The 13,135-nt window shown below is 38.8% G+C and overlaps 1 protein-coding gene across 3 annotated transcripts in view; it reads right to left on the reverse strand.

The window, feature by feature from the left end:
- Positions 1-13,135, reverse strand: part of SH3BGRL (SH3 domain binding glutamate rich protein like) — a 146,617-nt gene that overhangs the window by 17,876 nt on the left and 115,606 nt on the right. For all 3 annotated transcript variants that reach the window (XM_023733600.1, XM_023733602.1, XM_023733601.1), the window contains one exon: positions 2,271-2,456. In XM_023733600.1, the coding sequence (XP_023589368.1) occupies positions 2,271-2,456 (186 nt within the window). The remainder of the gene's footprint in view (positions 1-2,270; positions 2,457-13,135) is intronic.

Consider the following 13,135-nt stretch of genomic DNA (forward strand, 5'->3'; position numbering starts at 1 on the left):
CCTTATAACCCAAAATGTGTTTGTTTTCAAAGGTCAAACAACTGAAATTTGAAAAAGCAGAGATTAAAACAACATATGCTGGCTTAGATTATACTAGATGACCTCTGAGGCCTCTTCCATCCCCCTAAGATTCAACAATTTGCAGAAATTTCAAATATACTGGCACTGAGGTTTCATTATCTAAAAGGATAGGTAAATGCCCTTTTCTTATCTGCAGAGTACATCTTTGCAAATTGGTCCTGTTTGCAGGAAAAGATTAAATCTCCAGGCCCCTCCTCATAACTGACAAATTCATTAGCAGAGAAGATATTTTGGGCCAATGAACTTTCTTATTTCTGTCATACACTTCTCCTAGATGCACTCAACAGGCACATAAAAGGATCTCCACCAGAAAGTGTCCTTTTTACTCCCATATAAACATACAGCTAAAAGATCTGGATTGGTGGCTCTAAAACCATTGTTCCTCAGTCATGCTAAACTGGAGGACTTTGCAGTGCAAACAATTCTTTACTCAGAATTCTATATGTTTTCTTTACTATATCATCACAGGGATGTGGCTTCATAGCTGCTGTGTAATTGCTTCAGATGTGTATTATTCCTCCCACATCTCATTCCTGACCAGCTCCTCAAGAGACTGTATTATTTACTTGTACTCCCCATAGTGCCTAGAATGGCCATAAGCTACAGAAGTTACTTAAATATATAGTGAATGAAGAATGAAGGAAACTATCCCATGGTTTAAATGATGATTAATCAAGATTATATATTTGAATATTGAATAATTTTTAAAAAAAAAGGTTGCCATGGAGTCGATGCCGACTCATAGTGACGCCAGGTGTGTCAGAGTAGAACTGTGTTCCATAAGGTTTTCAATGGCTATGACCTTTCAGAAGTAGACTGCCAGGCCTTTCTTCCGAGGCGCCTGTAGGTAGGTTTGAACTTACAACCTTTTGGTTAGCAGCTGAGCCCTTAACCATTTGCACCACTCAGAGACTCTTAAATACTGAATAAACCTAACCAAACCTGTTGCCATCCAGTCAATTCCAACTCGTGGCGACTCCACGTGTTACAGAGTAGAAATGCTCCATAGGGTTTTCTTGGCTGTAATCTTTCCAAAGAGCCCTGGTGGCACAGTGGTTAAAGGGCTCATCTGCTAACCGAATGCTCGGTGGTTCAAACCCACCAGCCACTTTGCAGAAGAAAGATATGGCAGTCTGCTTCTGTAAAAATTTACGGCCTTGGAAACCCTTTGGGGCAACCCTGTCCCATAGGGTTGCTATGAGTTGGAATCGACTCAACAGCACTGGGTTTTGGTAATCTTCACAAAAGCAGTTCGCCAGGCTTTTCTTCCACAGAGTGACTGGGTGGGTTTGAACCTCCAACCTTTAGGTTAGCAGCTGATCTCAAACCACTTGCAGTGAGACAGAACCCCCACAATGCTGTATACTTTACCTGGCTTCCTCCCCTATAGTGTTGTATTGCAAAATCATTTCCTTTGCTGGATTCCCCACACCTCAGCTTTGCATTTGAATCCTACTTTTGCTTGGAGGTTATATGTAAACCCCATTGTGCCTGTGTAGTATGATTAAGAATGTTGCTGATGTAACTTGTATGAACTCCCTACTTGTAAACCCTTTTAAAAGTAACCTGCCTGCTCGCCTTTGACAAGCAGTCTTGGCAGTAGTAAGCACCGACTGACCCCATTTCTTGTACAACGAAATAAAGGTGCCTTTTTGTTTTCCCACCTCAGTCTCTCATTAATTGGCCAGTAGGAGTCATGCTGACTAAGAACCTGGGGTTTCCACCCAGTAACAGCACCACCCAGGCTCCCTGAATAGCCAACTCAAGATTTTAGGAAAATCCGTTAATATTACCAAAAGAAAATTATTACTAGCTTCAAGCAGAAAATAAGATATTCCCCTTTTTTATTAACCAGTTTTAATCTAAATAACTAAAGCAGCTGACTTATTTTGAGTGGCTTCTTCATGGACATACCAGAAACAAAACAATCGTTCTTGTGGGATTTAAGAAATGTAAGGACAACTACATGTTCAACGTCTATCTATACATTTAAAAGTAAATATTTTTGTGACTGACTCATCCTTCTGCTTTCTAGTAGAAAGTAAAATACCTCAGCTGCCTAGAATAGATGCTGAGGATAAACAAGAGAAATGACTGTAAGGAGATTTTGTAGAGGAGCTGTGAAGGGACAGTCTTGGGGCCATCCATTTCAACAAACAAGAATTTATATTGTTAAATTGTTTCCTTACCCCACGGTACTGGCTTTCATTAAAAATCTGAGGTGGCAAGGGGTAACCTGTAGCTGGTCGACTGTCTTCAGGTACATTTTCTCTCATCCACTTCCGATTCTCTTCATTGGCTGCAATGTCTTTCTCTTCAAATCCTATTTTGTTGGCTTCCAAGAAACCAAGCACATCTTGCTGTTTCTTCTTAATCTAGGACCCAAATGACAAGAGACCATATTGCTGACCAAATAGCTTTGGTTGTTTATATTTTTCAAATTCAACAAACGTCAGTATTTGTGAATTAGCAGAAATGAATTCAGACATAGACAAAAATCTGTGGTTTCACAGAAGATATATGATTTCCCCTTTTTACTGTCTTGTTAATGATGTTTTATAAGTGGGTTGGAGAGTTTTCAGTCCACAAATTCTTTTAACTTGATTTTTTCTTTTTTCCATTGCAAATCCCCACATTTAATCATGCAGAGTAAGACTAGCTGATGCATATCAACAGCCTAAAGAAGTGCAGTTAACTCAAAAGTGTCTGTACTAAGCAGCTATGGTTTCTGATTAACTACAAGCTTCTTTTAGTCTCAGCCTTTGTTGAAAGTCTTTCTAAACAAACAGAGATTTCTTTCCTGTCTTAACAACCATTGTATAAACCAAACCATAGTGAACAGAAATCAGTCTTTCCTTGAGAATCTTACAAGGCCTCAGAGTCGTTCTAAGCCTCAGTTCTCATTGCTCAGAAGAGAAGCTGAAGAAGATATAGGAGCTAAGCCTTCCTGAATACTAAGTTTGGAATATACCTGTACCACTCATTAGTCCTTAACATGTACTGTTAAGGTCTTTTTCATGCAGGTCTGTGCTTCTTCTTCAACTAGATTAACAGGTAAGGATGGTACACTTATTTTGTCTCCTTATCATACGTAGGAGAGAGCTATGATAGTAGTAAATTGAATACTTCTTATTTATGTTTCCCCTCTGATATGTATTTCTTTTAGAACCCAAATTCACACATCTGAGCTAATTTACCCAGACTTAAAACCATTTCTTAACATTTCTGAGCACAATCAAAAAGCACATTTCTTCATGGAGTCACCCTAAAAAGACACACGGGGAGAGCAACAACAACATAAATAAATAAATAAAAAGAAGCAGTACCGTCAATGGGAATGAAAATGCAAAATGAAAAGCTCACATACAGTTAAATACCATCTGGATTTACACATACAAAAACACATACCTACACGCATGCAGGCATGCACAGAGGTTTTTTTTTTAATTTTGTTGTGGTAAATATATATATATATAACAAAAAGTTCGCTATTTTAACCAAGCTTTAGTGTACAATTCAGTGACATTAATTACATTTACCATGTTGTGCTACCAAAACCACTATCCATTTCCAAAAGTCTTCCATCCGCCCAAACAGAAACTCAGTACCCCTTCAGCAATAACTACCACTCCCTCCTCCCCTCAGGCCCTGGTAACCACTAATATTTGTCTCTATGCATTTGTCTAATCTAGATATTTCATATAAATGGAATCATACAATATCTGTCCTTTTGTGTCTGACATTTTGCTCAGTGTAATGTTTTCAAGACATCCACCAAGTGGTGTGCATCAGGACTTCATTTCTCTCTATGACTGAATAAAATTCCATTGTACGTATATACCATATTTTGTTTGTCCATTCATCTATTGATGGACATTTGGGTTGTTTTCACCTTTTAGCTATTGTGAGTAATGTTGCAGTGAACATTGGTGTACAGGTATCTGAGTCCCACAGAAGTTGTATTTTTTATCTAGATTGCCTTGTGATTGTGGGTAAATAATTTTCTCTCATCACTTAACCCCAGGGAAAAAATTCTAAATTATCCCAATGGAAAATACAATTTCTACAGATTATTTAGATCAGAGTACAAAATCTCTTTCTTCAAAGATCACTTACAGTCCAGTAAAATTCGCTATAAGGTAAGTTTTCTAAGGGAAATCTTATTTCCTTATTAACTTATAAAATCAGAATTTCATTACTAAATGAAACATATACTCACTTTTGAATTTTGAGGAATATCAACATCAAGGTCAATAAATAATCAAGAGTGGTGTCCAGTGGACTCATACACTAGGTGGAAGGTTTGATTAAATAATAGCTCTCAATCCCCATGATATAGTAGGGGGATCTAGTTAGTGTGAAGTGTGTCAAGTAATCTGTCGATCATTTGCAAATTTAAAAATTTAAGTAGATATGAAGATACCCCATTAAAATGTTACATTCAGGTACTTGGCAATTTTTGAATGGAAGTGATGAAGCTAACATGCTTAAAATTATACATAGCCCTGGGTGGATGTCATCTGTCATGTTTGTATGAACAAACCAAAGGTGGAGGACCTTTAGGATATATGGCTTTTTGAGGCCTTCCCCATCCTGAAAACTTATTGAATGTTTACTATATTGAGGACACTGTTCATTGTGTTGAGTTGAAATGGATGCCGGGCCTGGTATCACTGGTATTATAGGATGTTTTCACTGATATCTTTACCCTCCCTCTATCAGCTCTTGATCACAACTATTTCTCCCATGTTCAGAGACTGCCTGATGAAAACCAAACATGTCTCCTCGAGTGTTCTGCATCTCCACAAGGCTGAACAGAATGGTCCTTAATCACACTTTATTACTAGGTCCTGGCATGTCAAATACGAGCATTCGTTAGGCTTTGAAGCTGCAGGGAATGTATACAGTAATCGTTTCCCTACTTGATCATATCTGTAGTTCCAAAATTTCATATATTGAGTTTATCTCCAGCAAGGGATATTTTATATTTAAAGAATTAATGCCTTTCTTTTGTGCATATAGTCATGTGTTCACTACAACAGATCCTGGCAAGAGGGTACCCAGTGATGCTAATTTCCTATTTCCTTAATGGGACTTAAAAATACACAGGCACACTGAACAGATGTGACTGAAAACCATACATTGCCAGAACAATTACAATGTGTGTCACAAGGGTTCACTAAGGAATAAAATTTAAATTTACTACAGAAAAAAAATGAGTTTGAAGTTAAGAGGTTATTGATATTCTATTCAGCACACAAATGCATTTGCAAGTGGACAATGGCACCGCCAAGGAATGTAAATCAATCTTTTTCAAAGAGTAAACTGCATCCTCATCCCCCCGTCACCTCCACCCAGAGAATACTACGTTTCAGGGATTTGAGATTCAAGGTATCCTTCCCTTCAAAGGCACTGAGCAAAACTATGGAACAATTGTTGCCTAGAGGAAACAGCTGCTCTCCAAGCAAGCTTCTGTAAGCCTCTTGTTTGCCAAGCCAAGGGTCAAGTTTCTTTTAAAGGAAGGAAACTCAAATGGGCTCAGAGAAGACTGACAAAGTTTTTGCTTTAGAAGGTGTCAGTGTGAATGTTACAAATACCAAAGGAAGAACAAAGCTTCATTAATGATACTTCAAATGGGAAAACGAGATCTTTTTCATGAAAGAAAGTGCCAACCTACCATAAAATATTTAATCAAGATGGAGTTTTTGCTTTGTTTTATAATCAACATCTATTACATTTTTTGAAATGACAGCTTAATTAACATTGACAGAGGTTCCAACTATGATGGGCTAAAATCTAAAATGGCTGTCAGAAATTGTACTTAATAGTTATTCAATAATATTTACTGGATGCCTGTTAAGTGTATGAGAATTTTACTAGGTTCTCTAAAACTTTCAAAGAAAATAGCAGAGACCCCTCCTCCCAAGATTACAATCTAGTGGGAGGGATTAGACATAGATAAATTAAAAATTCAATTACAACATGGTCTTTAAAGAAGAAGATAAGACAACAAACAATACAAGGTGGTTAAGTGAGAGGGACCAAGTGAACGAGAACGCCAATGAGTGTGACAGCAACCGAGAAGAGCAAGAATTTATTACTATTATCAATGCCATTTAGATTAAGCTTAGTAATGACAGGACAAATACTAGATTCTACTTCTACCTATATTGCATGCAAGCTATAGTTTCAATGAAAAGAAAATGTACTTAGTGAAGTTTAATATAAAACTGGCCAGTTGTGAAAACTGAGCTCACAAAGTTTACAGCTTATTTTATTAGAACAATGAAGGTAGAATATTACAAAATAAGCTTGGAAACATTATAAATGGATCGTCACAATCTCTACTACTAAATTCTTACACATAATTCAATTCTATAAATGAATAAACAGTTGTGTCAGTGTGTATTTTGTCTTTTTTAGACAGGTTATAAATTGTGACACAGCCAAATTCCTCAAGGAGAATTCAGATATACAGTCTACCCCTAATTGGTTCTGTTTCATTTCAAATACTGCCCTAGGAAGGGCCAACCTCTGCTTTTTAGGAGAATAATTGGCCGGTCTTTGCCGGACCTGTGCCTAAAGATTTAACAGTGAGGTGGAGGAGTGAACAAATAGCATGTAAAGCTGCCTTTTCAGTCTTTTGCTAATCCACTTACAAAATACACGTAAAAGGAAAATCAAATCTGAAACCCCAGTTTGTTTGGCACTGAACCAGTGCAGTGTTGCCACTGTGTAGTCCTTAAGTAACCAGAGGGATTCCTGTGCATTTTTAAGTGAATACTGCCATGGGGCTTTAAGGCCCTGGCTTCCTTTTGCTCACTCTAATGGCACAAACCACAAGAGACAGTTGTTTTCAGCTTGCCCATTTTGCAATAATTTAAAAAAATGTTTCAGTCACAATGAGCCATGTAAAACTTGTAATTCATACCTCTTTATCAACAAGCAACAAGTCTGGCTTAAGACGACTTAAGAATTTTCTCATCCCCCTCCCACCTCCACCCCTAGCTCCCTGGAGTTCTCCTGACAGATGTTCCAAGATGTTGCATCATGAAAGCACAATCTGGAGTTCGCTATTTTAATACTGCAAAAAAAACCCAAAAAACTGATGTTTTTGTTTTCTATTTTAGTTGCACTTCTACCAGTCATGTCTGCAGAACCATTTCTAAAGAGATGTTAAGGCCAAAGTGGTTTAGAAAATAGGTTCTAGTGGGAAAAGAGAAGAAAATAGGTATTTAAAAGTTGTTGTTAGGTGCTGTCGAGTTGATTCTGACTCATAGCGACCCTATCTACAACAGAACAAAACACTACCCAATCCTGCACCATCCTCACAATCCTTGCTATGCTTGAGCCCATCGTTGCTGCCACTGCGTCAATCCATCTCCTTGAGGGTCTTCCTCTTTTTCACTGACCCTCTACTTTACCAAGGATGATGTCCTTCTCCAGGGACTGATCCCTCCTGATAACATGTCCAAAGTACGTGAGACAAAGTCTCGTCATCCTTGCTTCTAAGGAGCATTCTGGATGTACTTCTTCCAAGACAGATCTGTTCCTTCTTCTGGCAGTCCAGGGTATATTCAATATTCTTCACCAACACCATAATTCAAAGGCATGAGTTCTTCTTCAGTCTTCCTTATTCACTGTCCAGCTTTCACATGCATATGAGGCGACTGAAAACACCATGGCTTAGGTCAGGCACACCTCAGTCCTTAAAGTGACATCTTTGCTTTTTAACACTTTAAAGAGGTCTTTTGCAGCAGATTTACCCAATGCAATGCATCCTTTGATTTCTTGAATGCTGCTTCCATGGGCATCGACTGTGGATCCAAGTAAACAACCTGACAACTTCAACCTTTTCTCCGTTTATCACAATGTTGCTTATTGGTCCAGTTGTGAGGATTCTTGTTTTCTTTATGTTGAGGTGTAATACACACTGAAGGCTGTGGTCTTTGATCCTCATCAGTAAGTGCCTCAAGTCCTCTTCACTTTCAGCAACCAGGGTTGTGTCGTCTGCATATCACAGGTTGTTAATGAGTCTTCCTCCAATCCTGATGCTCCATTCTTCTTCATATAGTCCAGCTTCTTCTTATTATTTGCTTAGCATACAGATTGAGTAAGTATGGTGAAAGGATACAACCTTTTCTTGACGCACACTTTTCTTGACTTTAAACCTCGCAGTATCCCCTTGTTCTGTTTGAATGACTGCCTCTTGGTCTAAGTACAGGTTCCTCATGAGCACAATTAAGTGATCTGTTACATAATTAAGGGTCCTGGAATTGATGCCAGAGATTGCATGATTGAATTTTGCAAGACCAATGACTTCTTCATTGCAAATACCTTTTTTTCAACAACATAAACGGTGACTATACATGTGGACATCACCAGATGGAATACACAGGAATCATATCAACTACATCTGTGGAAAGAGACGATGGAAAAACTCAGTATCATCAGTCAGAACAAGGCCAGTGGCCGACTGTGGAACAGACCATCAAGTTGAAGCTGAAGGAAATCAGAACAAGTCCATGAGAGCCAAAGTATGACCTTGAGTATATCCCATCTGAATTTAGAGATCATCTCAAAAATACATGTGATGCGTTGAACACTAATGACCGAAGAACAGAGGAGTTGTGGAATGACATCAAGGACATCATACATGAAGAAAGCAAGATGTCATTATAAAGACAGGAAAGAAAGAAAAGACCAAAGTGGATGTCAGAAGAGACAGCTGCTCTAAGCAAAGCACAGAAGGATTAAAGCTCAAAAGCCTCACAAGATTTAGAATTTCCAGCCTCACAGAAGCTATGGGGTCACCCAGCAGAGACATTTTAGAGTATCAGAAGGTGCTCAGCAATTATTCCAAAATTCACAGGAATTTCAAGTTGTGTCTGTGTTCAGAAATGATAGAGAGAAAGATATTGTAATCTTATTATTCATAGAAATAGTAGCTAGCATTTATAGAAGACCAATTAAGTGCCAGCTGCTATACTATGTGTTTTACATGTTATTTCATTTAATATTCATAATAGCCCTGTAAGGTAGAATTATTTCAAATCTGTTTTACAAATTTGAATAGTGAGGCTTAGAGTGCAAAGTTAATGCAAATTCACAAAGCTAGTAGTCTGATAAACCTAGATCTCCCTAACTCCAAAGCTGAAGTTTGTTCCACTACATTTCCCTGCCCAGCTTCATGATATTTTGGGTGGATATTTTTCTTAAAGAGACTTTGAAAGTTGCTCTTGAACATAGAGTAGCTAAACCAAAAGAAGAAATGATGAAGTAAAACAGCTGAACAGAAGATTTCAAAGGATGGCTCGAGAAGACAAAGTAAGCATTATAATGAAATGTGCAAAGATCTGGAGATAGAGAACCAAAAGGGAAGAACACACTCCATATTTCTCAAGCTGAAAGAACTGAAGAAAAAATTCAAGCCTCGAGTCACAATATTGAAGGATTCTACAGAGAAAATATTAAATGACACAGGAAGCATCAAAAGAAGATGGAAGGAATACACAGTCACTGTACCAAAAACAGGAAACCCTGGTGGCCTATTGGTTAAGAGCTACAGCTGCTAACCAAAAGGTTGGCAGTTCAAATCCACAAGGCGCTCCTTGGAAACTCTATGGGGCAGTTCTACTCTGTTCTATAGGATTGCCATGAGTCTGAATCGACTCGAGGGCAATGGGTTTGGTTTTTTGGTTTGGTACCAAAAAGAATTGGTCGATGTTCAGCCATTTCAGGAGCTAGCATATCATCAAGAATTGATGGTACTAAAGGAAGAGGTCCAAGCTGCACTGAAAGCACTGGTGAAAAACAAGGCTCCAGGAATTGACAGAATACCAACTAAGACGTTTTAACAAACGGATGCAGAGCTGGAAGTGCTCACTCGTCTATGCCAGGAAATTTGGAAGACAGCTACTTGGCTGACCGAGTGGAAGAGATCCATATTTACACCTATTCCAAAGAAAGGTGATCAGGAAAAATCCAGAAATTTTGCTTCCTCTATCATTCAAATAAGTGTGTAGACAATTAACTCAACCTCCACATCATCATGAACAAAAAGTGACAGAAATATTCCGTTCCCTCAGTAGGCTCCTCTGCTGCTACGGAAGGATAAGTGTTGGACCTCTGCCTAGGTAATGTTAAACCAGTTGCTGTCTAGCTGACGCCGTCCCATGGTGACCCCAAGTTTGTCAGAGTAGAACTGTGCTCCATAAGGTTCTCAATGGTTGATTTTTTGGAAGTAGATTGCCAGGCCTTTCTTCCAAGGCATCTCTGGGTGGATTTGAATCGGCAACCTTTCAGTTAACAGCTGAGCACATTAACAGTTTATATCACTTGGGGATTCTGTACTGCAGTAATAGTCCTGTCTTTCTAAGGTCACCTGGGGAGAAATTTACAGTCTCTGTGTGGTCTTTCAACCATTTGTTGGGGGTGCTAAAATGCCCATCTTGTTTCTCAAAGTCTCTCTTAGTTTCCAAGGACTGCCATAACAAAATATCACAAATTACTACCTACTACCCGTTGCCATCGAGTCGATTCCGTCTCATAGAGACCCTATAGGACAGAGTAGAACTTCCCCATAGGGTTTCCAAGCAGCAGCTGGTGGCTTCAAACTGCCGATCTTTTGGTTAGCAGCATGAGCTCTTAACTGCTGTGCCACCAGGGCTTAAACACAAATTAGGTGGCTTTAAGGAACAGAAATCTATTGTCTCACAGTTTTGAAGGATTGAAGTCTGAATCCTGGTGTCAGCTCTAGGAGAAGGTCCTTCTTTGTCCCTTTCAGCTTCTAGTACCTTCCACCAGTCCTTGGCGTTCCTGGGTTTGTAGATGCTTCTACTTTGGTTGTCATGTTGAATCTCCCCAGCATGTGTGTGTGTGTGTGTATATCTCTGCCTATTCTGCTATTTTTATAAGACAACACTCCAAAGGGGTTAGTTTTAGGACCCACCGTACTCTGGTATGACCTTATTAACATAACAGAAAGAAAACCTCTTATTGCCAAACAAGGTCATATTCAAGGATTAGGATTTGAGTATAATTTTTTGGAGGACACAATGCAATCCATAACAGAGCGTTGTGAGCTGAGTGAGAAGTCACTAGGCTTTATGAGTATACAGGCATCAGCCCAGCATTTTACAACCCACTTACCTTGTAGTGACTATCTAGTTACTACACTGCTTACTACACTACTTATGCTGTTGTTGTGTGCCATCGAGTTGATTCTGACTCACAGAAACCCTATATGACAAAGTAGAACTGCCCCATAGGGTTTCCTAGGCTGTAATCTTTATGGGAGCAGATTGCCAGGTCTTTTCTCCCTCAGAACAGCTCGTGGGTTCCAACAGCCGAACTTTCAGTTAGCAGCCGAGTGTTTAACCATTGCTCCACCAGGGTTTGCAGTAACTGTTTATAGTGACTACATAGCTACTACACTGCTTGCTTTAAACATCTCTTTATCATCCTCATGTATAGTTTCTCTTGATCTTGATAGCAGCTTAAGAAAGTTTGTATTGATTTGTGCAGATATAATTTTCTGTGTTTGATTCCAGAGTATGGTTCTTCATTTACATACATTTAGTATTATACTGCCCTAGAAAGACTGTCCTGTATTGTGGTTGATGTACATCCACATGTAATTTAGTGTTTTTAATACCTTGAGAGCAGGTGTTTTTTCTCAATTCTATATATCTACAGTTCTTTATATATATTTAAAATAGTAGCTACCATTCATTGAAAGCTTACTTTCATTTATTCATTAATTCATCACATATTTATAGAACACTTCATATGTGTAAGATATGGTTCATATCTGGACAACATGGTAAGCAAGATAGACAAGTTTCCAGCCACAAGAGAGCTTATAGTCTAGACTAGGAAATTTATAATCTAGCAGTGTGGTAGTGAGTGTGATAAGCATATTGCTTCTCATATCTAAAATTTTCTGTGCAACAATTCTGGAAGGTAAGTATTATCACTCAATTTATAGATGAGGAATTTGAAACTCACAGAGGTTCAACAACTTTTTCACAGTCATATAGATAATAAGCAGAGGATCTGAGATTCAAACCCAAGTAAGTCAGGTTCTGTGTTAGTTTTTTATGCTGCGCAACAAATTATTACAAACTTAGTGGCTTAAAAGAACACACATTTACTACATCACACTTTCTATGGATCAGGAGTCTTGGCACAGCTTAGCTGGGTTACCTACAAGACTGAAGTCAAGGTGTTGGCCAGGATTAGGTTCTCATCTAGAGGATCCACTTTCAAGCTCATGTAGTTGTTGGCAGAATTCATTTCCTTGAGGCCGTAGGCAGCTTACTTCTTCATAGCCAGCAATGGAGAGAAAGACTAGCGTAGGTCGGCTAGCAAGATGGAGTATTATATAACATAATGTAATCACTAGTGTGACATCCTATCACCTTTGCCTTATTCAATGGGTTGGAAGTCACAGGACCTACCCACACTCAACGGGAGGGGACTATACAAGGGAGTGAATATCCAGGAGGTGGAGATCATGAGGGGCTACAGCAGAGTGTGTCTGCCAAAGGTTCTATAGTCTATGGTCTTTCTACTGTACCATGCTGCCTCTAGCAGGGGCTCAATATATACGCATTGATTTTTTTAAATATGTTTTAAAATTACATGTGACGGTATCACATCACTGGAAAATGTCCGGAGGGAAATTCCCATAATCTCAGGATCCCAACACAGTTTGACTGTCTCTTGGGTAAGGTGCTAAGCATTCATTCCTGCTATTTCCAAACACTCATAATAATTGTATTTGAATTCCTATTTAGAATTTTAAAAATATACTCATTCCTTCTTTTCACAGATGGAATCACAGTGAATACGTAATTCTCCAGACTTCTTTTACCATCCTTTATATCATAAACATTTTCATTGTTGCTATATAATCATATGCAGCCCTGGTGGCAAAGTGGTTAAAAGCTCAGCTGTTAACCAAAAGGTCAGCAGTTCGAATCCACCAGCTGCTCCTTGGAAACCAGGGCAGTTCTACTCTGTCCTATAGGGTCGCTATGAGTCGGAATCC

This window comes from Trichechus manatus, unplaced genomic scaffold (assembly GCF_000243295.1).
Source record: "Trichechus manatus latirostris isolate Lorelei unplaced genomic scaffold, TriManLat1.0 scaffold00060, whole genome shotgun sequence".
In the NCBI taxonomy this organism is placed as follows: Eukaryota; Metazoa; Chordata; class Mammalia; order Sirenia; family Trichechidae; genus Trichechus; species Trichechus manatus.